The sequence below is a fragment of the Mytilus trossulus genome, chromosome 5, assembly GCF_036588685.1.
Source record: "Mytilus trossulus isolate FHL-02 chromosome 5, PNRI_Mtr1.1.1.hap1, whole genome shotgun sequence".
Taxonomy (NCBI): Eukaryota; Metazoa; Mollusca; class Bivalvia; order Mytilida; family Mytilidae; genus Mytilus; species Mytilus trossulus.
In genome coordinates this window covers 64,339,923-64,366,787 of record NC_086377.1, presented here as the reverse complement: position 1 = coordinate 64,366,787, position 26,865 = coordinate 64,339,923, and the positions used below count along the sequence as shown (strand labels likewise).

Sequence of the window (26,865 nt, the reverse complement as noted above, 5' to 3'; positions counted from 1 at the left end):
ATCTTTATTTGAAACGAAGGTTAACGTTGATCGAACATTTTTTTAATAGTTCGTACATCATACAGAACAAAAGAGGAGCAGTCAAACTCATAGATCGAAAAGAAACTGACAACGCCATGATTAAAAAGAAAAAGACAAATATACAAACAATAGTACTGAATAGTACAAGAAGTTGTATTTGTACATATGTCGAATTATCTCTATACATGTTCTAGTTTACTCCGGTAAAGTAAATTATTATCATACATGTACATGTTCATATATATGTCAAAGGCCAGTGGTTGATCTTATCTTAACTCTATAATCATGTCTGCCGAGGAAGGTACGTCACCATGGCTGTCATCTTTACTGATATTTACTGTGATCCAAGCCTCTGCTTTCGTATCAGTTACTGTCCTTCAATTTTGTGCTTTGAGTGATATAGAGGACATCGACATTGGTTTGGAAAGCAGAATCAAATCATGGCATTTATCGCAGGTATTGTATCACTCCGTTTTACATATGTACTCTAATTATTTAACGTAGTTTTATACTGATCTCATTCTTGCATAAATAAACTCATCATAGATACAAGGAATAAAATTTTGTATTTGCGGCAGATGTGTGTTTCGTCTACAAAAGACTCATCAGTTACGCTCGAATAACCAAATGTTAAAAGGGCGAAATTTATAAATGTATCTCGACTTGAATTAGGAACGATGGTCTTTGATATTTTTTGACAATCATCATATTAATCATTACGGATCAGAGAGCTACAGATTTTTCCTACTTCAAAACGTTCTGAAATTGAGACCTAGGTTCAAGTCAGATTTATTTGCAAACTTATGATTGTTTATCGCCCTAGTATATAAAGATCGTTTCTTAGATATGTCAAACGTCCCTTTTTAGCTCACCTGGCCCAAAAGGCCAAGTGAGCTGTTCTCATCAATTTGCGTCCGTCGTCGTCGTCGTCCGTCGTCAGCTTTTACAAAAATCTTCTCCTCTGAAACTACTGGGCCAAATTAAACCAAACTTGGCCACAATCATCAATAGGGTATCTAGTTTAAAAAAATGTGTCCGGTGACCCCGCCAACCAACCAAGATGGCCGCCACGCTTAAAAATAGAACAAAGGGGTAAAATGCAGTTTTTGGCTTATAATTCAAAAACCAAAACATTTAGAGCAAATCTGACATGGGGGTAAAATTGTTTATCAGGTCAGGATCTATCTGCTCTCAAATTTTCAGATGAATCGGACAACCTGTTGCTGGGTTGCTTCCCCTGAATTGGTAATTTTAAGGAATTTTTGCTGTTTTTGGTTATTATCTTGAATATTATTATAGATAGTGATAAACTGTAATCAGCAAAGTAAGATTTACAAATCGGTCAACATATCCGAAATGATCAACATGACCGAAATGGTCAACATGACCCCCAAAGGAGTTATCAGTGTCCTTTATAGTCAATTTTTTACAATTTTCATAAAATTTGTTAATTTTTACTAACATTTTCCACTAAAACTACTGGGCCAAGCTCATTATAGATAGAGATAATTGTAAATTGCAAGAATGTTCAGTAAAGTAAGATGTACAAACACATCACCATCACCAAAACACAATTTCCATCTGCTTCCTTTCTTTTAAATACTCACATATACTTAGGTGAGCGACACAGGCTCTTAAGAGCCTCTAGTCATTTTTGATTATTGATATTCTTGACACTATATTTTCCTTTTGTATATGTGTCCGTCTATTTCGTTAAGCCATTTTGAGTCCCGTCGTGACTTACCGTATGACTATGGCAGGTTATATTTTCGCCGGGTGATAAAAATAATTCCGCTAATTTAAAAGACTAGTGTACATACAAAGGTATTGATAAAGTTTTCAATTCAAGAAATTGAGAATGGTAATGAGGAATGTATCAAAGAGACAACAAAATGACAATATGATAAACAATTCAAAACAGAAAACCATGATTGTCTTTTATCGCAGATTGATTACTTGTGAAATGCGGGTTTTGAAAATGATCAACTCAGAAAAGTTGTCAACTACAACAAAAAGTGTTTTGCTTTGATCTAAATAGGCGTACCTTTAAAAATTGTTGCTAAGATTTGTATAATACTATAAATTATCCAGTCGTGTTTGCAATGTTTCGCAATATGTAAAGGAAGTTTGCTACTCTTTTTTTTTTGCCAAGTAAACGGAATCCTCTGGTTTTATCTATGTAGTACCATTTAAAATGTTGCCATTTATTACCCCTACTTTTCTTTTCATAATTGTATTACATATAGTTTTAAAACCCATGTTTGAAAATCTTATAAATTCCATGTTAATTTTTTTTTCATTGTTTTTGAAAGAAAAAAAGTGTCAGTGTTAAATGTATAAAAAGTCTATAGAGAAAGGCTTATTATTTTGGAAACAGAGTAGCGAACATCCTAAACGTAAACCAAACAGAACAATTCCTACCTCATGATTGAAACACTTTTGTTTTATAATAGTATAAACATTTTTATTGATAACAGATGTTGGACAGAAGTCACCTTATATTTTGCCATAGTTTGAAATTTATATTTTCTTATAGGAGAGATATAAAAGGGACACTCATGATAAGAGATTTCTAGATGGTATTTTGACTGATCTTTTACTACAACAGGTAAGGCAATAAATTAGATAGTAAAAGGTCTTATTTTTTTTTTGGGGGGGACCTCAAGTCACAGAGTAAAACAAATGTTGCAACATTTTCTTATCATTTGACGTATTTTATAGTGCATGATACATTGTATATGTACACAGCGAATTAAAAAAAAAAAATCTACTGCTTAAAAAAAGGCGCCACTTTGCACGAATTATTGTATCAATTAAGAATCCAAGCCCCAACATATTTTCGTTTTTATTTTTCATAATTTTATAGTAACTCAATTTGATTTAGTTGTAAACTATAGAATGTAATTTTACGTATCTGATTATCTATTTTTTCAGGAAAAGATTCTTGCTCAGCATTGTGTTCATAAAGACCATCCATGTCAACCAGGTAAACTAAAAAAAAAACCTTCATTGATTTAAACTCAATGGAAAGTAATCGTTTTGTAACGGTTAAACTTTTTAAAAAAAATCTGTAGCACGCAATGATAAGTAAAAAAAAAAATATATATAAAAAAACATAAAAACATGTATATTAAAACAGAGCTGGCAAGTTCACTCCCTCTCTGCTATCCAATAATTCAACGTACACAAAACTAGAGCACACACTTTCTAGGGATACAATCAAACATATTAGTTGTAATGGATCAATGTTTTTGATTTTTTACAAATTAATCAATAATTCGTTACACTTTCAGGAGACCTAGGGGACAAAGGCAAACAAGGAGAAATAGGTATGTTTTTCTTATTAAGGTTCATACAAGGAACGAAAAAAAAAAATCGGACGTGAAAAAAATACTAATCTAGTCTCATGACATGATTTATATTATGCTTGTTGCAGTTTGTTCGTTGTGTAATGTTATTAACAACAATCATGAAAATATTTCTTGAAATGTTTATTCCAAAAAATCTTATAGAGATTATTAAATAGAAAGGGTGCCTTTATGTAACTAAAAACAAGAAGTATAAAAATTGAACCGCCATTTGAGTTCGCAAATTATCGAAATAGATATTTACTACAAAATTTAGTCGATAGTTATATAGGAAATGCAATATGGTTCTATGAAATTAATTTGAATGTTATCATTGGTGTCATTTTCTCATAGTTCATTCATTTCGAAAAATCTGTATAAAACAATGCATTTAACATATTATGTAATCTTTTTGTCCTTGACGAAGCTTATTTTGGAGGCACGTGTTACAGTTGTTCACATGGAAACTAGTATCACGTGTGTTTTCACTTTATTCTCATATTACCTTGAAACAGGCGAGAAAGGACAACCAGGACCAATAGGAAGAACGGGCGACCAAGGACCTATTGGACTTGAAGGACAAAAGGGAGAAATGGGTGCATTTGGGGCACAAGGAGATAAAGGTATTACGGGAGATATTGGAGATACAGGTCCACAGGGACCAAGAGGAATGAAAGGAGATCCAGGACCAAGAGGGATCAAAGGTCAAACAGGTCTTCCAGGATTACAAGTAAATGATAACTGTTTTTGTGTTTCTTTAACTGTGCGTTTTTATTTTTGGTTTATTATTAGATACTTTGTTCATTTCGTAATCTTCTATGTTAGGTTTTGAGAAAGAGAACCAAATATGTTTATAAGCAGAACTAAGTATAAACAAAACCATTGAAACATCAAGACTTGTAGAATAGTCACACTCGACATGTATACTTTTTTAAACATGGTAGATATTCAAACTCGTATTATATACATATTACAGTAGAAAATAAGCCGAGTGACATGATTATATCTAATTACGCAAACTTGATATGAATGTGTGTACATCATGATGGAACCACCACTGTTTGTACTGAATGTCTCCCTTCAATAACAAAAACATATAATTACATTTAAAAAAAAAGGTACATGTAGCTGCCTTTAAAATTGTTTTAATACTTTCACCATTTTATTATTATTATCAGTAGTAGTGGTAGTAGTATTTTATTAATACTATTATTTTCAAATATTTTAATATGTTCCCGGCATCTCTTGTAAATTTCGTTCTAGGGACAAAAGGGCGAGACTGGTTTGCCTGGATTAAAAGGAGATCTTGGATTAATTGGTGAAGCAGGAATAGAAGGAGACAGGGGATTGACGGGACCTAAAGGTCTTCCTGGTTCTAAAGGAGAAGCTGGTCCAGAGGGTCCACCAGGGAAAGACTCTAAGATGTTACAGGATGGCTGTGAATGTCTCAGTGAGTATTGGCGCATAATTTCAATCTTCATGATAAGCCACAACCGCAGTAGCATAGAAGTGTGAAAATTTTTTGAAAGCAGGCATTAGTACTCTCAGATCTGTTCATTGTGTCTTTTTGTGTCGGGATGTATAAGTACCCTGTCACTTCCACTTTTTGTCTATCTGATGAGTTAAGCCTTTTTCAACTGATTTTTATAATTCGTTCTTATGTTGTACTGTTATACCACTGTCCCAGGTTAGGGGGAGGTTTGGGATCCCGCTAACATGTTTAACCCCGCCACATTATTTATGTATATGCCTGTCCCAAGTCAGGAGCCTGTAATTCAGTGGTTGTCGTTTGTTTATGTGTTACATATTTGTTTTTCGTTCATTTTTTACATAAATGAGGCCGTTAGTTTTCTCGTTTGAATTGTTTTACATTGTCTTATCGGGGCCTTTTATAGCTGACTATGCGGTATGGGCTTTGCTCATTGTTGAAGGCCGTACGGTGACCTATAGTTGTTAATGAATTCAGGGATGATTCTACTATATAGTTTAGGGCCGCTTAGCGGCCCTCAATTCCTACAGCGGCCCCGAAAAAAATGGGTAAAAATAAATTCCAAATTGAAAAAAAAAATTAATATTTCCGGAATTTTTTCCGTTTTTGACTTAGGCAATTACAATTTTCCAGCAGTTCTCATCAAAGCGTGTTAAAAGCCGAATAAGAATAATGTCAACGGAAGATTGTTAAGATAAGGTAAATGAGCATATTGTTGTAAGTTTTCTTTCAAAAGTTTAAGAGAATTTTTTCAATACATTTGGTCTCGTAATTTTAAAGCAGAGTGAGGCCTTATAGTAAGAATATCATAAATTTGACCAAAAAATGTTACATGGGAGTATTCGATCTCGTAAAAGCAGATCGCCCAGCAGGTCTATTACAGATGTTTTTTGCCAACATGGGTCTCGTAAAAGCAGACCTTGGCAGGGAGCAAAACTTATTAATTTTGACAATACCTTTGATGAATTTAATGTGCGCCGATCTCGTAAAGGTAGTCCGATATTATTCTGACGCCCAACGGTTGTTTAGCCAGACAAGCTGGGTCGTGTGACCAGCTTGTCTGGCTAAACAGCCGTTGGACGTCAGAGTAATCTCGGACTATTGTCAAAGCAGATCGATTAACAGAACTCGTTATCAAATATATTTATGAAAAATATAAATAAGTATTTCTGTCAAAAGTCCGGCTGTCTAGGCATTTTAGAATAAAGGACGACATAAACAAATCAATGAAGGATAGAAAAAAAAACTTTTTGGGGTTGAGGTTCGGTTAGTATTTTAAGAAGATACAATGCTATTGGGCACAGAAAAAAATTATTGTTTCTTCATGGAGAATTAAACTTAATAAATATTAAATAAATACAGAATTTACTCTTTTTTGTAGTCTAGATGAAAATGATATGAATAGTGGAAATTATCCAAACAATTAAAATTTGAAAACAAATTATTATGGTTCAATGTTTAAATTTTATTGTTCCTTAGGGTTACACCTAGGGTAAAACTATGACAACCTCCCATATAATTTTATCAGCAACAAAATTGCCAAAAATATCTTACCAAAATAAGACTTAAACCATTGTAAATGCTTTCGTGAATTCAACAGAACTTATGTGCTAGTCCAATTTGAAATTAATTTCAAGCAATGTCAATTTATAAAGATGACTAGCTGTTTAAAATTACTCAAGGGATATTTTTATTTGCTATATGTAAAAAGGTTACCATAGCTAAGATGTAAACTACTAAAAGAAGTACAATAAACTTCATGTACATGTAACAACTTTAGTTTTACTCGTCCCAATCGAATGTCAGAATGTCAAGCGATCTGGTAATCATGATATATTTATATACTATTATTTGATAATCCGCTGAGTAGCTCATCAGGATTATTCAAAATGTTACAACTTCTTACAGCAGTCATTGTATATATAAATAAAGGTAAAACTTGATTTTCCGTTTTTATAGGAAAAAAGTGTTAATTCATCATAGATTTTATGCCGGAAAAAAAATCCCAATTGCATGAAAATTCCCAATTTTGATAGTCAAGGGACCCATTTGAAAACACCTGGAATCATCCCTGTAATGTTTGTGTCGTTTTGGTTTTTTATGGATAGTTGTCTCATTGGCAATCATACCATATCTTCTTTTTTATATTTAGAAAAGATGGAGTAAAAGCTACACTTACATATATTTAATGACCAAATAATTTTAAGGACAATACATTGTCAGCAAACGGTTTGATAATGTAGTGGACGATGTAAATCTATGTATGTCGACAAAGTGTTAATTTTGAGGTTCAAAAAGGTTGATGAAATTAGATACAACAACATTTAAAAAGGACATTCGCGCAGATTGAAGTAACTTATATGTCGAACTATCGGATATGGTCGAACATTCAATTTGGTTAATTCCACAAATAACCTTGTTTTAGTATTTCTCGTCTTCAATACCTTAAGCATAGTATCTAGATTTAGTTATTAAGTTATGAGATAAGATAATTACATTAATTTGTACTGTCCATTCTGTCTTTGAGGAATTCATTATCGTTTTGATTCATTGAATTTGAAAGAGTTCAGGGATACATCACGTAGCTCATCAAATTGGTAATAGTCCAACTAATATACCAGTAGACAATTTTTAAGTCGAGAAACCCAGTTTAAAAATTGGATAAAAAACGATGCTAGTCATTTTTTAATGTCACAGTTTATCATAGATATAAATAAATATAATAATAATACATACTATTCACGTAATTTGATTGTTTCTCGTACTACGTTCACTTTTTGAATTTTAATTGATTTTTGTAGAACCGCCAAAATTTACGAATAATTCTGCACACCATGCATACATATATGGTTCACAGAATGCAATTCCATGTTATTTTACGGGAAACCCCAAACCAACATTCACTGTTACCAAGGTTCCTAATGATGGTTCCCAGTCTACTGGTACTCGCTACAGATGTGAAGCTACAAACTCTGTCGGATCAGCAGAATACTATGTCAACGTTGAAATTGGACGTAAGTACCTGTATAACGAGGGTTTGAACCTACATAGACGAAAGTACCTGGAGTACGAAGGTCTGAACCTACATGGACACAAGTACATGTATTACGAGGGTCAGAACCTACATGGACACAAGTACCTGTATTACGAGGGTCTGAACCTACATAGACGTTAGTACCTGTATTACGAGGTTCTGGACCTACATGGACACAAGAACATGTATTACGAGGGTCAGAACCTACATGGACACAAGTACCTGTATTACGAGGATCTGAACCAACATAGACGTAAGTACCTGTATTACGAGGGTCAGAACCTACATAGACGTTAGTACCTGTATTACGAGGTTCTGGACCTACATGGACACAAGTACATGTATTACGAGGGTCTGAACCTACATGGACGTAAGTACATGTATTACGAGGTTCTGGACCTACATGGACACAAGTACATGTATTACGAGGGTCAGAACCTACATGGACACAAGTACCTGTATTACGAGGGTCTGAACCTACATAGACGTTAGTACCTGTATTACGAGGTTCTGGACCTACATGGACACAAGTACATGTATTACGAGGGTCAGAACCTACATGGACACAAGTACCTGTATTACGAGGGTCTGAACCTACATAGACGTTAGTACCTGTATTACGAGGGTCTGAACCTACAAAGACGTAAGTACATGTGTTACGAGGGTCTGAACCTACATGGACAGAAGTACATGTATTACGAGGGTCTGAACCTACATGGACACAAGTACATGTATTACGAGGGTCTGAACCTACATGAACGTAAGTACCTGTATTACGAGAATCTGAACCTACATGGACATAAGTACCTGTATTACGAGGGTCTAAACCTTTTTCTCTCTTTTTTTTTCTTTGAAGACATCATTTTCTCTAACCTTCGTCCATTATTCTCAAATAGGTTAATCCCATCTAAGCCATTGTAAATAGCTTATAAACAGAATGAATGATGTCATTGAAATGTCGTTAATTTTAACAAACTAATTTTCGCCAATGATTTAAGTGTCATGGCTTACGCAAGATAAAAGAATAGCGCAAATACAATCATTGTAATGTTTAAATCGGGACAAATGTTTCAAAATTGGATCATTTCTGTACATGAATAAACCTATAAAATCAAAACAAGACCATATTGGATACTATAACAATCACTGCATAAAAGCGACGACGATACCTAAAGGATATGATTCAAACTAATAAATCAAAAATGATATGGTAACGTCAGAGCGAAAACAAATAATAATTAAAGACAAACAATTGTGTACAAAACATACCATAGAATATGAACGACCAAGCAACATGAGCTTAAAAATAAGCAAAGTTTAGGATTTAAAATTTTTTGGAAGATAAGCAGATCGTACGCCTCATGTGGCATATAATATAGCATACGTACAACTTTTATAAGTAAATCTGAAAGAAGTATTCTCAGAGCAGTTTTTATACTTATTTACTTTAAAACTAATTTCGCTGTTATTTCTTTTTCAGAGCCACCTAAAATGGTGATTACTCCTACCGACTCCAATCTTGTACCGGGTTTAACATTCGAACTTACATGTTCAGCTGGTGGCACACCAAAACCCAAAATGTCTTTCTATCATGACGGTCATCTTGTAAATACCACGAGTCGTTATTTCGTCAATGGCGATCACCTTACAATAAGAAATACCGTTCCAAGTGATAGCGGAAGTTATTACTGTTTGGCTAAAAACGAATTTGGTGATGATCAATCAAAATCTTGGAAACTCACAATTTCCTAATAACAAGAGTGCACACGCTGAAATGTCTCGCCTCCTTTACTTAGCATTGATATTATGTTGATAGTCCTCAATATAAAGCTTTAATACTTATCACATAAACTTACTATTAACCAAGAAAACTAAACATTGGCTGATGAACCATGAAAATGAGATCAAGGTCAGATGAACCATGCCAGGCAAGCATGTAAAGCTAACAATTCTTCCATACAACAAATTTAGTTGACCTATTGCTCATAGTTAAAGAAAAAGAGACCAACACACAAAAACTATACACTGAGCAATACACTGTGAAAATGAGGTCAAGGTCAAATAAAACCTGCACGACTAACATATAGATCATAAAATATTTTCATACACCAAATATAGTTGACCTATTGTATATACTAGTATTACAAAAAAAGATCAAATCTCAAAAACTGAACTTTGACCACTGAACCATGAGAATGAGGTCAAGATCAGATTACACTTGCCAGCTAGTGTTAGATACGTACACCTTTCAATCATTCCATAAACCAAATATAGTAGACCTATTGCATAAAGTATAAGGAAAACAGACCGAAACAAAAAAACTTAACTATAACCACTGAACCATGAATAGTTGGGCATGTACACATTACAATCATTCCATACACTGATTATACTGGACCTATTGTTGATAGTATCTGAGATATAAGACATAACCAACAAAACTTAACTTTGTTCACTGATCCGTGAAATGAGGTCGAGGTCGAGTAACACTGTCTAATAGGCATGATGACCTGGAAAGGTACGCACATACCAAATATAGTTATCCTATTATTCATAATAAGAAAAAGTCACTGAACCATGAAATTGAGGTCAAGGACAATGGACATGTGACAGACAGAATTCTTAACATTAGGTATCTGTATACAAAGTATGAAGCATCCAGGTCTTCAATCCTTCTAAAATAGTAAGCTTTTAAGAAGTAAGCTAACGCCACCGGATCACTATCCCTATGTCGTAGGCTCGACAAAAACTATGTCGCAAACAGTTCATGAAGACCACACAGAACTCTATACATACTTAAAATTAACCGACATGCGTAGCACTGAAACAGAATTTCCTGTTCAGCAAGAGGTACACTTCGTGTTTTCCAAGGTAAATTGATACTGTATTCAGTGACATTGATTCCTAACTAGACAAAGAGGGACCAAATTGCAACATATCAATGTATAGCTGCAGTCTGCATAGTTATTTTAATGAAAAAGCAAAAATCAGTTTTGTAAAAATGTATATTCAATATATAATCTTACACTCCTTAACTACATTTATACATAGCAAATACACCATTAATATACATGCATTTACACATATCAGATACACATACACACATATACAATATAGCATCCGAGTCTAGGAAACATGTTCATCACTCTTCATCACGTGACAATGTTGCAAATGATTTATTTATATGAGTTATTGCCCATGTTAATGTTTAGATGGTCAATATAATATCAATTAAAATAATTTGACATTCAGTCTTAATTTAACGAAGAAGTACGTATTGCATTTAGTTTGAACGAACATCACGTAATATTTTAATGAAATTTATGTTGAAACAAATCCTATATCGTGATATCTAAATATTTCTTACGTCTCTTCTCATATAAATGGAGAATCAGTCGAATCAACCAACACAGAACTTCCATTCAACGTGTTTTGCTTAAATTGCTTTTACAGTTCATAAAAATATTAAATACCTACAAATATGAAGTATGAATAAACATCAAGAACCAATCCCGAGCTCCTATATAATGTCTGAGTGTCTCTTCACAAGAAGGGACTAGTTTATAAATTCGCCGTTTTATATTATCTTGTTTGAATGTTTTACTGATTAATGCATATTTTCATGACTATATTCATACACATACATACACACATCACTAATAATATCGTATTTTATCAATTATATTGCATAGATACACACACATATAATATATATGCATATATTAATGTAAATTTAACCTACTATTATATAAATAATGAATAGTTATTCTACCAGCGACAGATATGGAAATTGATATATTGTTTTCTCTTAATATACATATTCCTAACATATTACAATAAAAATATAAACGAAAGTTCCTCAAGTTAGTAAACTGATTACGACAATAAAAATGAAGTCCAAGTAAATTATCATAAACCTTCTATTTAAATTAATACCTCATTATACAGAAAAATTCATTACAGTTATCAAAATACACATTTTGGCATTGAGCATTTAGCAGTTTAATACAAATTTATTATTTTGATTAATTCAATAAATAAATTGATTGACTAATTTAAGTAAGAATTTAAGGGTACTACTAGACCAAGGTCAAGGTCACTTTGTCATTTTATTCTAAACTTCTTAGTAACCTAGATTGTTTTACCGGAAATGTCGTTGAAAGCATTGAAAGAACTATCTTTTAAAACGTGTTACTGACTTAGATTTAATACCATTAACCTGGATCTACCGCTTAAAATTCTACCAGCTACATGTACATCAGGTGAGACATTTACTTTTTAAAATAAATTGTACGACAATTCAGATCAAATACTTTTAAAAAAATGTTGAGACAAAATAAACAAATTATTTTTTTACCTTACATTCCGTTTAAAAATACCATTGAGATATTGGTATTGAATAAGAGATCAGCATAAATGATTGTTTTATTGTAAATGTGAGACTGGTGATCATTATTGAAGGAACTGTTGTTCATCAAGCTTCCCTTAATGGTGTTTACCTTTTAATATCAATAACACCACAGAGGGTTTGACTAGTGTACAACCGTTCTTGCATTTTATATTAATATACCATCACAAATATCTGAGACATGGTGAAACGGAATTAAATTAAGTTAAACAATTTTGTTATAAATATTGGCTAAATATAATAATGCAAGGTTACACCGGCGAAATAAAGTAAATAGAGACGTCAAAACAGTAGTTACCCTTAAAACTTGTATAATTTTTAGGAATTGTTTTATATGACAAGTAAACATTCAGCAAACTTTACAATTTTCACTTCATTAAACTAGATCATATCGGTAGTAAATAACATTGATTAATTAGACAGACCCTCCCTTTTAGTAAGTATATCAATTTATTTACAAAATATGAAACAGGAATTAAATCCTAAACAAATCATCTTAAATGTCTAAGTACAAAAATATATAAATATATAATTTAGGCAATTTATTGGAATAACTTTATTCTTTATGGAATGTGGGTTTTTTTCACAACTATTTTACAGTAAAGAATAAACAAATCACAAACCTGTTACAGTTTAAATTTGAAAAAGTTTTCAGACTTTAAAAATCAGTAATATTGTCAAAATAGTCCATATAGTCAGGACTGTAAATATGCTTATCATTGACTAATACAGATAACTTTCAAATATATTTCATGAGTCAGTGATTCCTATTGAAGTATCACTATTATTTGAAATTCGTACTGTTAACTTTAATTCAACACCCATCAATGCAAAATATAAGGCTTTGAAAGACACCTTCTTAGCCTGCAGATTCGTCACAAAAGTTCATCAGCTAGCACAAGGTGTAAACCAGACATAACAATAATCACAAATAGGATATAAATGTAAAAATAAAAATGTATAAATATATCAACAAATAATTCTATGTATACAAATCAACAATTAATTAAACTAAATTGAGTTTCCACTGATTTATTAGAGTGTTAGTTAAGGCGGTACCAATGGGTCATTTTCTTTTTCTAAATATGCATAACACTTATGTGATCCAATTATTTTTAGAGGAAATCTATCCAGAACTATATCAAAATCGGATGGCTTATAATTGTTTTAAAGACACAAAATTGAACCATGATGTTTGCTCCGAGTTATGAATTTTACTTCTATTATGAATGCTTACCACAAATGTTAATCATTTCGAATATTTCGCATTTTTCTTGAATTGTTAACAACTGGTGTATTTGAGAATGTTTGGGGTTTTTATTGTGATATGAAACCCAATTCCCCAACTATTATTCTACAACTTAATATATACATAATTCATGATACAAAATTCAATAATAAATACAAAAATTGAGCACGCCTATTATATTGGAAGTTCTTCCAATAAACGAACGTTCCATTTAATGACCGATATCCTTTGTGACTATGTCACAGAATAAACTATCGCAACCTTTTTTCAAAATCGTACTCGGCAAGTCTCGGTTAAATCATGGTTATAATAGCCTATGATAAGACCATTTGATGGTCAAAACCCGAACAAGTACCAGTTGTTCATTGTCCATAACACTGTATGTACGGACCTCATCTTCGTTGTTCAATGCTCTTTTAATTAATCAACGTATCTCTAATTCCAATACTGTCCTATTATAAAATGCTCCACTACAAATGAGTTTCCCATGTGGCAGTGTTTTTATCATAAAATGTTTGCATATGGTCACGTGGTACAGAATTAGCGTTACCGTTACTTGGAAATCTTGAGTATCCATTGTTTGGAGAATCCTCTAAATTGTAATTATATTCCTGAAAAAGAAAAGATTGACATGGTTCAAAAAGAGGTTATGCTGCAATTCTATATTATAAAGTTTTAAAAAAATATTTCTTAAAAAAATCTACCCATTATTCTATATTCTTTATAATGATGCACCATTTTTCTTCTCTTTTAAGTCTGTTAATTCATTTTTCTGCGATATTTATTATTCTTGAAGAAGAAGAAGCAATTCCTTTCTTACATCTTGTTTTTACGGAGTTGTTTTATGTCCCGAAAGCGATATCTTAAATATCAAAAATATTTAGTGCTACATGTATGTATTCTAAAATTATTGTATTTAAAATTATATGTTACTGTTATTTGTCAATCGCTGAAATGTTTTATGCATCTTGGAATGAATTAGATAACTGTTGGTTGCTAAACGTCCATTGGCAAATATGTCATGCATATTTCAAGACGAATGGAGGAATTAACTTCATCTTAAAGCCCCAAACGAGCCATAACCGTTATTATGGTAACAAATATTTCCTACTTATTCCTCTTTTTAATATTCATCCAAATAGACACGCAACATGTTAATGTGCCTGTCCAATTGAGAGTATCCTTCAATGGTTGTTGTTTGTGATTACTGTGTGTCATATTTGCTTTTCGTTTATTGTTTTGTTATAAATCAGGCTATTGTTTTTGTTCTGTTTGGGAAAAAGGGGGAGGATTGAGCTGCTTCATATTTGGTTACGTCGGTGCGTTTTATAGCTACGTATAAGGTACGAGTTTTGTTTATTGTTGAAGGCCATATGGTTTTCTGTAGATACATAACTTTCCTTCATTTAGATAGTTGTCTTATTGGCCATCATACCAAAACTCTTTATTTTGAATTAATAAATATGGTGTGCTCGTATACATATATATATATATCACAAGTGCATAACGGTTGGTGTGTAATTAATGTAACACTAATGTATAAAAAGAAAGCATAAATAATATAAATTTCCTCCAAAAAAAGCTTCCTCAAGCATTCCTGATCTGAAAAGTATATAATACTTAAAATCAAATCTGAATTAAGCACAACGACACTTTGTATCTGTATAATTCAAAGTAACAATATGCATCCATAGTCTTTGAAGCTTTTTCCATTCACCAGCAAAATGCTCTGATAAGCGCATGACAGCCGCGTCTTCTTTTCATCAATTGTACCAATAAACATATTATTTGTTTAACTGGACATTACATAATTGCACACAAAGTAAACTAAAATATATCCGTACCTTTCCACCATGAATAAGAACACACACAAAGGAGTATGTTCGATAAATAAGGTCCTAAAATGGCCCCCTTTTTTAGCGTAAATTTCAAATTCAGATTTATCGACCAATATCACGATAAATTACAGCTAATACATTGACTAGCTAGGATATAAACCATTGTGTTGAAAATTTTACGTTTCTGCGTTTCATTATGACGTCACAAGTTGTACAAATATTGATTTTTCACGAAAAAATCAAAGAAAATCCCTTATTTTGACCTTTTATGGATGTAAAAATCAACGTGTTAGAATCAAACTTTGACAAAAACAGTTCTGTTTTACTTTCTAACATGTCTTTAAGGCAACTTAAAACATTTATTGTCTTGTAACTATGAACTTTATAATTGGGGCCAAATATGGCTCGCACCGAACTTACTCCTTTGTAACAATTATTCCTCCTTTTCATTCGTAAAAAAATAGGTTAAAATGGTCTATTGTCTTAATTTGAAATCAATGGGAAACTAAACTATCAGTTTATTACAAAAAAAGAGAGCTCAAATTGTTTAAAATACTCAGTGTTATATGTATAAAAAAGAAGATATGGTATGATTGCCAATGAGACAACTCTCTACAAGAGACCAAATAACACAGATATTAACATGTATATGTCACCGTACGGCCTTCAACAATGAGCAAAGCCCATATTTCTAACAAAGAATTATTAGATAGTTCTTTTGAATACATATGAATCGTGGACGTCCTTTTCCTTTGTGTTTGTACGTCGACTCACAATCTTCAAACAACGTATTCCCCAATAATTTAATTTTGGATGTAACGCGTCTTCTGATTGGCTGACGTTATTTTGTTATAAGCCCATAGACATAATTTACTCATGTGACCGTGACGTCATCAAAGTTTTTTAATGGTTTTCTACGGTTTAAAATGGAATTTAGAATTAAATTATAAGAAATGACTGTAATATTTTTTCTGTCTTTTCGAAAACATAACATAAAAAATGTGGTGCACACTGTTAAATAACCCGCTACGCTCGTTATTCAGTGTGCACAATTTTTTTTAATGTTATTTCTTCATAGACAGAAAAAATATTACAGTCATTCCTTAAATAATTGTATTCTAATTGAATCATCGTCAATTGTTATTTGCTAAATTCAGTATTTTAAAGCCAACCATTTATAACTTACAGAAAAAAATCGAAAAAAAAAGTGCTCTATTGAAATGTGCTATATGTCAAAGAGGCAGAGAGACTACACTATGATTAATAAATCTGAAAACGGTTAAAATCTATAGTTCTTCTGTGTGGGGGATTTTTTCAAACTAACATAGAGTATGGTCTAAGGCATATGGTTACTTATTAAACTTCACAATTCAAACAAGACAAACGGTCTTTTCGTTACAATTAACAACTTTCTTAACTGCATACATCTTAGAAGCACTCGAAAACTTCACTTTCCGTGCAGTTTAATAAAAGATCATCTACAAGTACTTTTTATTTCAGACAGATATAAGAAGATGTGGTATGAGTGCCAATGAGTTAACTTTCCATCCTAATTTGTAAAAGTAAACCATTATAGGTTAAAGTAAGATCTTCCAACACTGAGCCTTGGCTCACATCGAACAGCAAGGTATATAGGTCCCAAAAATGACATGTGTTTTTAACCATTCAAACGGGAAAACCAATCTATATATATATGAGAAATGAGAAACATTTATGAACCACATCAACAAACAAAACCACTGAACATCGTGTTCTTGACTTAAGACAGGTGAAACAAAAAGTATGTAAAGTCAAAAAGACATTCTTTCTCTTTAAACATTTTGTTTTTCAAATGTTTTTCGGCCTAAAATAAATAGAAAGCCACGTCTATATTTTACTGTTATTGGGATATATTTTACATTCATTTATTAGAACGGAAATGGGGAATGAGTCAAAGAGACTATAACCCAACCAAAGAGCAGAAAACCGTCGATGGCCACCAATTGGTCGTCAACAAATCGAGAAAATCCAGCAACAGGAGGCGGGCTTCAGCTGGCCCCTAAACAAACGTTTGTACAAGTTTAGTGAAAATGAACGTCACACTAAACTCCAAAACCAAACAATGAACTAAAATTTAAAAAAAACCAAGACTAACAAAGCATCAATATTCATAACTTGGAACAGGCGCCAAAATTCGGCGGAGTAAAACATGTTTTGTGAGATCTCAACAATACCACAATATTTGCTTAAAATTGTTAAATTTATGTATTTTTAATTTCTCTTCCGAATATAAGATATTGAATTTCTCTTCCGAATATAAGATATTGAATTTCTCTTCCGAATATAAGATATTGAATTTCTCAGCCAAATATATGAGAATGTGTATTACTTTAAGATACGAATATGGAGGGATGTCTAAGGCTTTATTCTTTCTTCATAACCAAATCCCTTTTAGAGTCTTGTGTCAATAAGAAAAGACATCTATTTTATTATTGAAAAAGTATCAAAAAACATTACAAAAATAATGGGAGACCATTTGTCTTGTCTTGTAGTTAAAAATAAAATGTTAGTTTAATGTTAGTAAAGTGCCAAATAAAAAAAAGTGGTGTTAATCAATTGAACGCTTGTTCAAACAGGAGACCGTCCCATACTTACAAACATGCTGAAGATCTAGACTAAGGAACTGTATATCATAATGCTGTCGTTTTTTGCTGATGATAGAATACAAATTATAACATGACAACGGGAGGATATTAAAGTTCAAAGTTTAAAAAATTAAATGGCATTAATAACAAATATTATAAATCTTCTACCATCACCACTAGCAGATTAGAAAAATTAATTATAAATCAAAATCTAAACCAAAACCACCATTGTAAAATATTGATAAAAACATTTCAAGAAGAAAATGGCAGATTTGTAAACAAAGCAACACATGAGTGGCCAAACATTTTGTTCTGTGATAACAGCTTTCCTATTTGGAGGTGAAATTCCAATATGTGAATATATTCATGACTATATCTCCACAATCTGTTGCACTCTGTAGTATGCGTAGTAATATTGTCCAATTTAAGCATAGAATCAAACAAAGCATAAACACTCAAATTATTGGGTATGAGTAAGAATTCTACCTCCATGAAAAGTTGTGGTATTCTGAATTTAAATGGTACTTTATATGTACAAATCATTTATGGGAAACAACTCATTTAAAGTCAACATAACTTTCTCAAACTTCGGTGTGCTATCAAATCATCTTATTAACATGGAATACAAATTAAAAGCATATAAAATCATCTGGCATGGCTATCGGAAATATTCATAGGAAGACAGTAAGTAAATAAAAATAACCATAAAATTGGGAATTTTTTGAGTTGTTAAAACTGATCAAACCTAGATTCTTACTAAACTAAAATAAACCAGTTTTCCTTTATAACGTAAAATAAGAAGCCTACCAATTTTTAAATACGTTTTTTATCAACCGAATTTACTACATGGAAGTAGAAATTTTACCCATGATTCATTTCTTCTTTCAAATATGCAAATAAGTACTTACTGGATCTAACTCTTTTGTTTCACTATTTTCTATATCGAAAAATGGAACCGGATGTTTCATTTCTTCATTAACTGCCATGGCCTCTTGTTTATTATCGTACGCATGGTTGGTTTCTCCGTTTCCCCAGCTACGGCGATATCCGATGTCATCCGGGTCCATATCATCAGACATTCGATATTTCATCATTCTCGTCTGTCTTCGTGTGCACTGTAATATAATTAAATGTTTATAATGACAGTGTCTGCTGTAACCGTAAACATACGCCAAAAAGCAGTAGATAGGACAGTCTTCTCAAATGATTTCGTTATCATAAATACTTATGAAAGTAATAAGGATAGGCGAGTTCTGGGATGATTGTTGCTGCAATGTATAGGCTGAAAAGGTCGTAAGACAATACATTTTTCTATGTATTGTTATCTCAATTCTAATGAAACCTAAAAAAAAACCAGATGTCAAGTTATAATAATTTGACATTTGTTTGTTTGACGATGTTGTCTGTCAGTTTTATTAGAATTGAGATAACAATATTGTGTATTTAGCTTAACATACATTATATGTGAGGGGGGACATATACATCTCCTTACAGATGTATCAGGTTTTACGAATTTAATTCCATTCATTATATTCTACTCACCAAAATGGCTATCATTGTTAGAAGGAAAATTAAAACCAATGCCCCACATACAATAACAGCAATACCCCATGGCGGTAACGGAAGTTCTGACTTTTCTGTTGACTTCTCCGTTGAAGCTGGGATTGCTTGTGTTGTTGACGGTGCCGGAGTTGATGGTTGAATGGCAACTGAAAAGAAAGTAAAAATGGTTTAATAATAAAGTTAATTTAAAAATAATCAATTGCTTTTAAGAATCTAGTTTAACCCTGTCATATTTTCATTTGACTGTTCCAAGTCAGGAACCATGTCTAGTTTGTTTTTATTATTGAAATATTTTGTATTGAATCGAGATCTTTGACAGTTTCATTTTTATTCTTATTTCAGAGCTCTTTTATTTCATGACTGTGAGCTGTCCTGTAAATGTCTGTTTTTTGTGTTGTTGATTTGATGTCTCGTTGATTCATTAAGACAATTACTGAACACATACTTGTCATTTATAGTTATACAATCAGGACTCAGTAGAATTAAGTAAGAAACATATTCTAACGCATAATTTGTCAATCTAACTGAAAACAACAAGAACAAAATAGCACATAAACTGACGAATAATTTAAGGTTAATATAAAGAAAATACCAGTTTCAGTCTAAAAATTAACGTAGAATTATCGACTATTACTTACTTGAATGACTTATTGCCGCCTTGTCTATAACCAAGTCTCCGAAACTACCACTTTCTACTTTACTTATCATGTGATTGTTCAACTCTGTCATATTAATAGCTCCACTTCCGGTATAATTCAGTTTAAAAGTTGCAATAATACTTCCTTGGCTAAAAACAAATTTACATATTATTTCTTTTGAAGTCATAATCACATTTATAAATGTACATTTGTTGTTACACATTTATTCTTTTGTCATTCTTTTTTGGAAATGTTTTGTTCGTTTATCCTTTAGACAATTGTTAATTCGGTAATTATATAATTATGAAAATAAAACAAGGTATCTGGCATACATATGTGTTTGTTGCTGATTATAATGTTAGGATCACAAATTTTCACCATTCAAAATCTGGTATCAATAATGATCTAGAAATAGTTTCAGCTAGCTTAAATATCTAGTTTGTACACACGGATGTTAATATACTGGTAATGCATAATAACATATATATAACATTTAGTATGGGGATCTTCATTTCTATTTTTTTGGAAGTTGTACTCCATGTTATAATTTGTGTAACTCATGCATCTTTATTCTTTAAACAACAAATAAACATATATGAAATATGTATTAAAAATACCGTAAAAAGGAAAGTATTATGTGTCGAATATAAAAAAAACATAATTTTAAATGCATTATAATTTTTACTAGCAAATACATATATGACATTTCATTCTTACCTTCTGCTATATATTAAATGTCTAACAAGTAAATAAAAAATGGTTGAGTTATCTCTCCTTTGTTACAGTGATTATGTATTTTTGTGTTGTTCTTTTTAAAATTAACACTGATTATTATAACCCTTAACAACAAATGGCTTACGTTAGATTTCTTCTAGTGTTTGTCAAATATTCGGGCAAGTATACAAGCTAAACATATATTGAAAAATAATTTCATGTCGAAAAAATATTTTGTGAGGTTTATTTTTCTAACTTCAGTTACTCACATCGATAACATTGGGCCATTCCAGGTAATTTCTGACAGGTGGGAATGGATGGGGAGATTTTTGTTTATACGTATCAAAAATAAACATCATGAAAAACTACCTATCAGATCTAAAAATTAGGACCTATCAGATGTAGAGTTTCTGTTCATATTGGGTGGATGGGCTTTCATGGGAAAAGATGACCTATCAGAATTTTTTACTGCAAGGATTGTACCCATCAGAATTTTAAATACAATACCAGATAATGCACGATACGAAACTGTTTACATTCCAAAGCACCCCTAAGATCTAACATAGGCATTTTTATAACCCCTAAGATGTAATTATTTTTAATTGTTTACTGCTGCAAGACCCTCAGAAGTTTTTTTGCATATAAGTGTACGTGTCAAATGAAAAAACCAAAAATTTCACCCCTAAGATGTATTAATTTTACACCCCACAGAAAGGACCATCCACCCCCCTTTAGCAGATATTAACTGGAATGGCCCATTATGTACTAGAAGCCAGTGACTTTTGCTTTGAAAATGAAATGTTAATGCCATTGTAAATGCAGTGTATGTCATAATAGTTGGAAATACTACTTACACATAATTTTAGATATTGAAATGGAGAATGAAAATGGGGAATATGTTAAATGGGGAATATTTTAATATTAGAAATTATTATAAATTAAGGAATGTATCTCCCTCGTGCAAAGCTCTGATTCCTTTCACGGATTTGGCTATATTTTTTGGACCTTTTGGATTATTGCTCCTCATCTTTTATATAAGCTTTGGGTTTTTAATATTTTGGCCACGAGCATCACTGAAGAGACATGAATTGTCGAAATGCGCATCTGGTGCAAGAAAATTGGTACCGTTTATTTATTAAAAAGACAACAAACCCACCAAAGAGCGAAAAACAGCCTAACATATTGGATTTATATAGAATCCACTTACGTGAATGTTATCAGATTTACACTGTAGAATCTAGATCCAGATGCACCAGAACCATAAACCTCTTTCAACTGTAAAATAGAAACATGCAACCTTAGTTAAGAATCATGGTTAAATAGGTCAATGATTATAGAACATATGTATTTAGATTTCGGAAGCTTAATGTATGATAATAGAAATTAGATGCACATTCCTCAAAAGAAAACATTACACGTTTTTAAAGTAGGTACATTTTATCATTTCGTGCATTAGTGACAACTCTCAACTTTCTATAATGTTCTACATTTTAAAATATTTGACAGCATACAGGTTTAATTAAAAGTAATACAAAAGATGATATTTTATGAAACTTTTGATAACTTCGACCTGACCTAATTCTGTAATATATTACTTTCCCAAGACTTTTATCAGACAGATACTATACTAACCATTTCGCGCAATTTTTCCTCCAAAGCAATATATTCTGGTGAATTTTTGTTTGTGAGTGCGGCACTCCAGCTTTCTCCGCCTGTTATTCTCAACGAACCATCAATTTGGTATGTAATAACCGGTAGTGGTTGTGTTGTTGGTACTGGCGTTGTCGTTGTTGTCGGTGTTGTTGATGCCTGTGTTGTTGTTGTTGATGCCTCAGGTGTTGTTGAGGGTTCAGGTGTCGTTGATACTACAGCTGCTGTAGTTGTTGATGTTGAAGTTGATTGAGTTGTTGACGCTTCTGTTGTCGTTGTTGTAGGCACTTCTGAAGATGTCAGTGTAAGAGTTGTAGATGGGGCTATACTAGCTGTTACAGCCTCTGATGACGAAACAGCCGGTACATATGTAGAACTACTAACCATCTGTACAACAGAAGACGTTGATTCAACAAGAACATGAGTAGATGTTTGCATTGGGGCCTCTGTTGACGCAACAACATCTGATGATGATGACTGAATATGGCTCTCCGTGGAGGAGGCGAAAATTGGTTGAGATGATGGTTCAACTGCTTCAGACGTTGTAACAGGTGCTGATGATGTTGGTTGAACAGGTGATTCTGATGATGTCAACATTGTTGACGATGATGATTGAATTGTGGCCTGCGTTGATATGACATGTGCCGATGACGAGGACTGCACTCCAATCTGTGTTGATACTACGGGTGCTAAGGATGATGTATCAACTTGGGCCTGAGTTGATGTGACAGGTACTGAAGTTGACGGTTGAACTATAATTTCAGTTGACGTTACAAGGGTTGACGATGATGACTGTATTGGGGCCTGAGTTGATACGATTGGTGATGCAGACGAGATTTCAACTGAGACTTGTGATGACATCACGTGCGCGGTCGATGACGGTTGGACCAACTCTCCAGTTGATGTGACAGGTTTTACAGATGATGACTGAACATGATCTTGAGATGACATAACAGGAGTCGACGACGACTGGACATGATCTTGAGTTGAAATAGCAAGAGTTGACGACGACTGAACATGATCTTGAGTTGACATAGCAGGAGTTGAAGACGACTGAACATGATCTTGAGTTGACAAAGCAGGAGTTGACGACGACTGAACATGATCTTGAGTTGACATAGCAGGAGTTGACGACGACTGAACATGATCTTGAGTTGACATATCAGGAGTTGACGACGACTGAACGGGTGCCTCTGTTGATGTGACAAACGCTGCAGAAGAGGGTCGAACTATAATTTGAGATGATGTTACATGTAGTGAAGACGACGATTGTTGAACTGGTACCCCAGTTGATGTGACGAGTGCCGGTGATGATGACTGAATGTGAAACCCAGTTGACACATCAGGTACTGATGATGACTGCAGATCTGACACCTCTGATGATTTGACGGCTATTGTAGATGTCGGTTGAATAGGGGTTTGGGTAGACATCAAATGTAGTGACGACGAAGATTCAACTGCTTTCTCAGTTGATGCGACAGGAGCCACTGATGATGACTGAACTAAGGCTGATGTCGACATAGTATACACGGATGATGATGATTGAGTTGATGCTTCGATTGACATTTCAAGTGTTGCAGACGACTGTTGCACTGGGGTATCGGTTGTCATCACAGGTTTTGCAGATGATAGTGATGGAGTAGGAGCCATTGATGACATTAAAACACTTGACGACGAAGCCTGCATTTGAGAATCCGATGAACCAGATGTTGGTTGAACCTGAGCCTCTGATGATGTCAATGATTGAGTTGATGATGGATGAACCAGAACTCCAGTTGATGAAACTGGTTGTACAGAAGATGTTTGAACTGGTTCCCCAGTTGACAATACAGAAACTACTGAAGTTTGCGATTCCAATCCAATTGATGTTCCTTGCACTTCGCCAGAAGTTGTTGCCTGCACAAGGCTTTCTGTGGGTGTAACTGGTCTTGAAGTTTGTTGTACTGGGGCTTCAGAGGATGATAGCTGTACATGAACTTCGGTAGTGCTTGATTGAACATGAGCCACAGTTGTTGACATGTGTATTGGAACTTCGGTGGTTGAAGGTTGTACGGGAGCCTGAGTTGACGTGCGTAGTTCAGAAACTTCTGAAGACATTGGCTGAACTGGAGCTTGGGAAGACGATGATTGTGCGAACACCTCAGTTGTCGACTGTACATAGGATTGAGTTGACGTCGGCTGAGCATGCGTTTCCGTAGATGATGGTTGCACATGTACTATAGAAGTTGTTGTTTGAACGTGCGTGTCAGAAGGCGATGGTTGTACATGAACTTCAGTGGATGACCGAGTAGATGTCAGATGCACGGTGGCAACACTTGATGTTTCCTGCAAAGGAGTTTCAGAAGCAGATGGATGAATAGGAGCGTCAGATGAGGTAAACTGAGCATGATCTGCAGATGAAGTTGGCTGAACGGAAGCTTCAGATGACATTGACTGAACCGGTGCTGACGATGACATTGGCAGAACATGATCTGACGATGACATTGGCTGAATAGTTTCTGATGATGACGTAAGCTGAACTGAAGCTGACGATGACATTGGCTGAACGGGTTCTGAAGATGACATTGACTGAATTGCAGCTGACGATGACATTGGCTGAACCGGAGCTGACGATGACATTGGCTGAACCAGAGCTGACGATGACATTGGCTGAACCGGAGCTGACGATGACATTGGCTGAACCGGAGCTGACGATGACATTGGCTGAACTGGAGCTGATGATGACATTGGCTGAACTTGTTCTGACGATGACATCGGCTGAACCAGAGCTGACGATGACATTGGCTGAACTGGGGCTGACGATGACATTGGCTGAACCGCAGCCTCAGATGACGTCAGCTGTACTGGAGCTGAAGATGAAATTGACAGAACCAGAGCTGACGATGACATTGGCTGGACTGCACCCTCAGAAGACGTCAGCTGTACTGGAGCTGACGATGACATTGACTGAACCGGAGCTGACGATGTCATTGGCTGAATTGAAGCCGACGATGACATTAGCTGAACCGGAGCTGACGATGACATTGGCTGAACTTGAGCTGATGATGACATTGGCTGAACCGCAGCTTCAGATGACGTCAGCTGTACTGGAGCTGACGATGACTTTGGCTGAACTGGAGCTGACGATGACATTGGCTGAACCGGAGCTGACGATGACATTGGCTGAACCTGAGCTTCAGATGACGTCGGCTGTACTTGAGCGTCAGATGAAATTGGCTGAACCAGAGCTGACGATGACATTGGCTGAACCGGAGCTGTCGATGACATTGGCTGAACCTGAGCTTCAGATGACGTCGGCTGTACTTGAGCGTCAGATGAAATTGGCTGAACCAGAGCTGACGATGACATTTGCTGACTTGGAGCTGCAGATGACGTCAGCTGTACTTGAGTTGACCATGACAGTTGCTCAACCTGAGATGACGTTGACATTGGCGGAACCTGAGCTGACGATGACATTGTCGGAACCTGAGCTGACGATGACATTGGCTGAACCTGAGCTGACGATGACATTGGCTGAACCTGAGCTGACGATGACATTGGCTGAACCTGGGCAGCAGATGACGTCGGCTCTACTTGAGCGTCAGATGACATTGGCTGAAGCGGACCTGACGATGACATTGGCTGTACTGGACTCGAAGTGGATAGTTCAGGAACGTGGAGGGACGAAGATGCTGAAATAAAAAATAAGATTATATAAATCAATATATATTACAATGACAATGTACTGTGTTATTGCAAAGCTAGCTAAAAATATTCTTTCATAAAAAAAAAAAAGGCAAAATCAAATTTGAACTTATTAACCTCGATGTTTAAACAACATCAAAACATGACGTGATTTATTTTGCTTCTTCTGAACCAGGCTTGTTATTAACACTTTTTGGTATTTCTTTTTTTTAAACGATCTCCGTCGTAAGTGTGCCTTGTTTTTTGTGTCGTGTTTTTCAGTTTTCTATTTTCCATGTTTTTTACATCTATGTACTGTTGTTTGTCTGTTGGTCGTTTTTTTTTTTAAATTTTACCACACCATTGTCATTTTATATTCTACTTATGAGTTTGAATATCCATTTGGTAATTTTGGTCTCTTAAACATTGAGAGTCAGCACGTGAATGGTGTTTGGCCAAACAAATGTAGGAGGTATGGATGGTGGGTCCAACTTTTACAAATTGAAACTTTAAGACATGATTCTCCCTAATAGGTTTTACTCATTATTCTCCATTCTTATTAATTAAACACCTCATTTTTCTATATGCTTAATTTTTCGACATTTTTTCTATTACTTCTTTTTCTTT

The 26,865-nt window shown here is 34.0% G+C and overlaps 2 protein-coding genes across 5 annotated transcripts in view; one reads left to right on the top strand and one right to left on the bottom strand.

Annotated features, from left to right (window-relative positions):
* The first annotated feature begins 261 nt into the window (after nucleotides 1–261).
* Nucleotides 262–9,666, top strand: LOC134719804 (putative cuticle collagen 75). Its single transcript, XM_063582762.1, has 8 exons — nucleotides 262–477; nucleotides 2,558–2,629; nucleotides 2,956–3,007; nucleotides 3,315–3,350; nucleotides 3,884–4,098; nucleotides 4,632–4,818; nucleotides 7,659–7,871; nucleotides 9,372–9,666. Exons 1-8 carry the CDS (start codon nucleotides 307–309, stop codon nucleotides 9,641–9,643), a joined length of 1,218 nt encoding a protein of 405 aa, XP_063438832.1. The 5' UTR covers nucleotides 262–306; the 3' UTR covers nucleotides 9,644–9,666.
* Nucleotides 9,667–11,426: 1,760 nt separating this feature from the next.
* The window catches only part of LOC134719046 (mucin-2-like), a 50,434-nt gene continuing 34,995 nt past the window's right edge, over nucleotides 11,427–26,865 (bottom strand). For 3 of the 4 annotated variants that reach the window (XM_063581979.1, XM_063581978.1, XM_063581976.1), the window contains 6 exons: nucleotides 22,558–26,246; nucleotides 22,133–22,200; nucleotides 20,212–20,360; nucleotides 19,553–19,719; nucleotides 18,919–19,125; nucleotides 11,427–14,159 (listed from right to left, as the gene is read on the bottom strand). In XM_063581979.1, the coding sequence (XP_063438049.1) occupies nucleotides 14,019–14,159; nucleotides 18,919–19,125; nucleotides 19,553–19,719; nucleotides 20,212–20,360; nucleotides 22,133–22,200; nucleotides 22,558–26,246 (4,421 nt within the window). In that variant the 3' untranslated portion in view covers nucleotides 11,427–14,018. Of the gene's footprint in view, nucleotides 14,160–18,020; nucleotides 18,077–18,918; nucleotides 19,126–19,552; nucleotides 19,720–20,211; nucleotides 20,361–22,132; nucleotides 22,201–22,557; nucleotides 26,247–26,865 lie in introns of all 4 variants that reach the window. The other variant, XM_063581977.1, reaches the window with a different exon arrangement.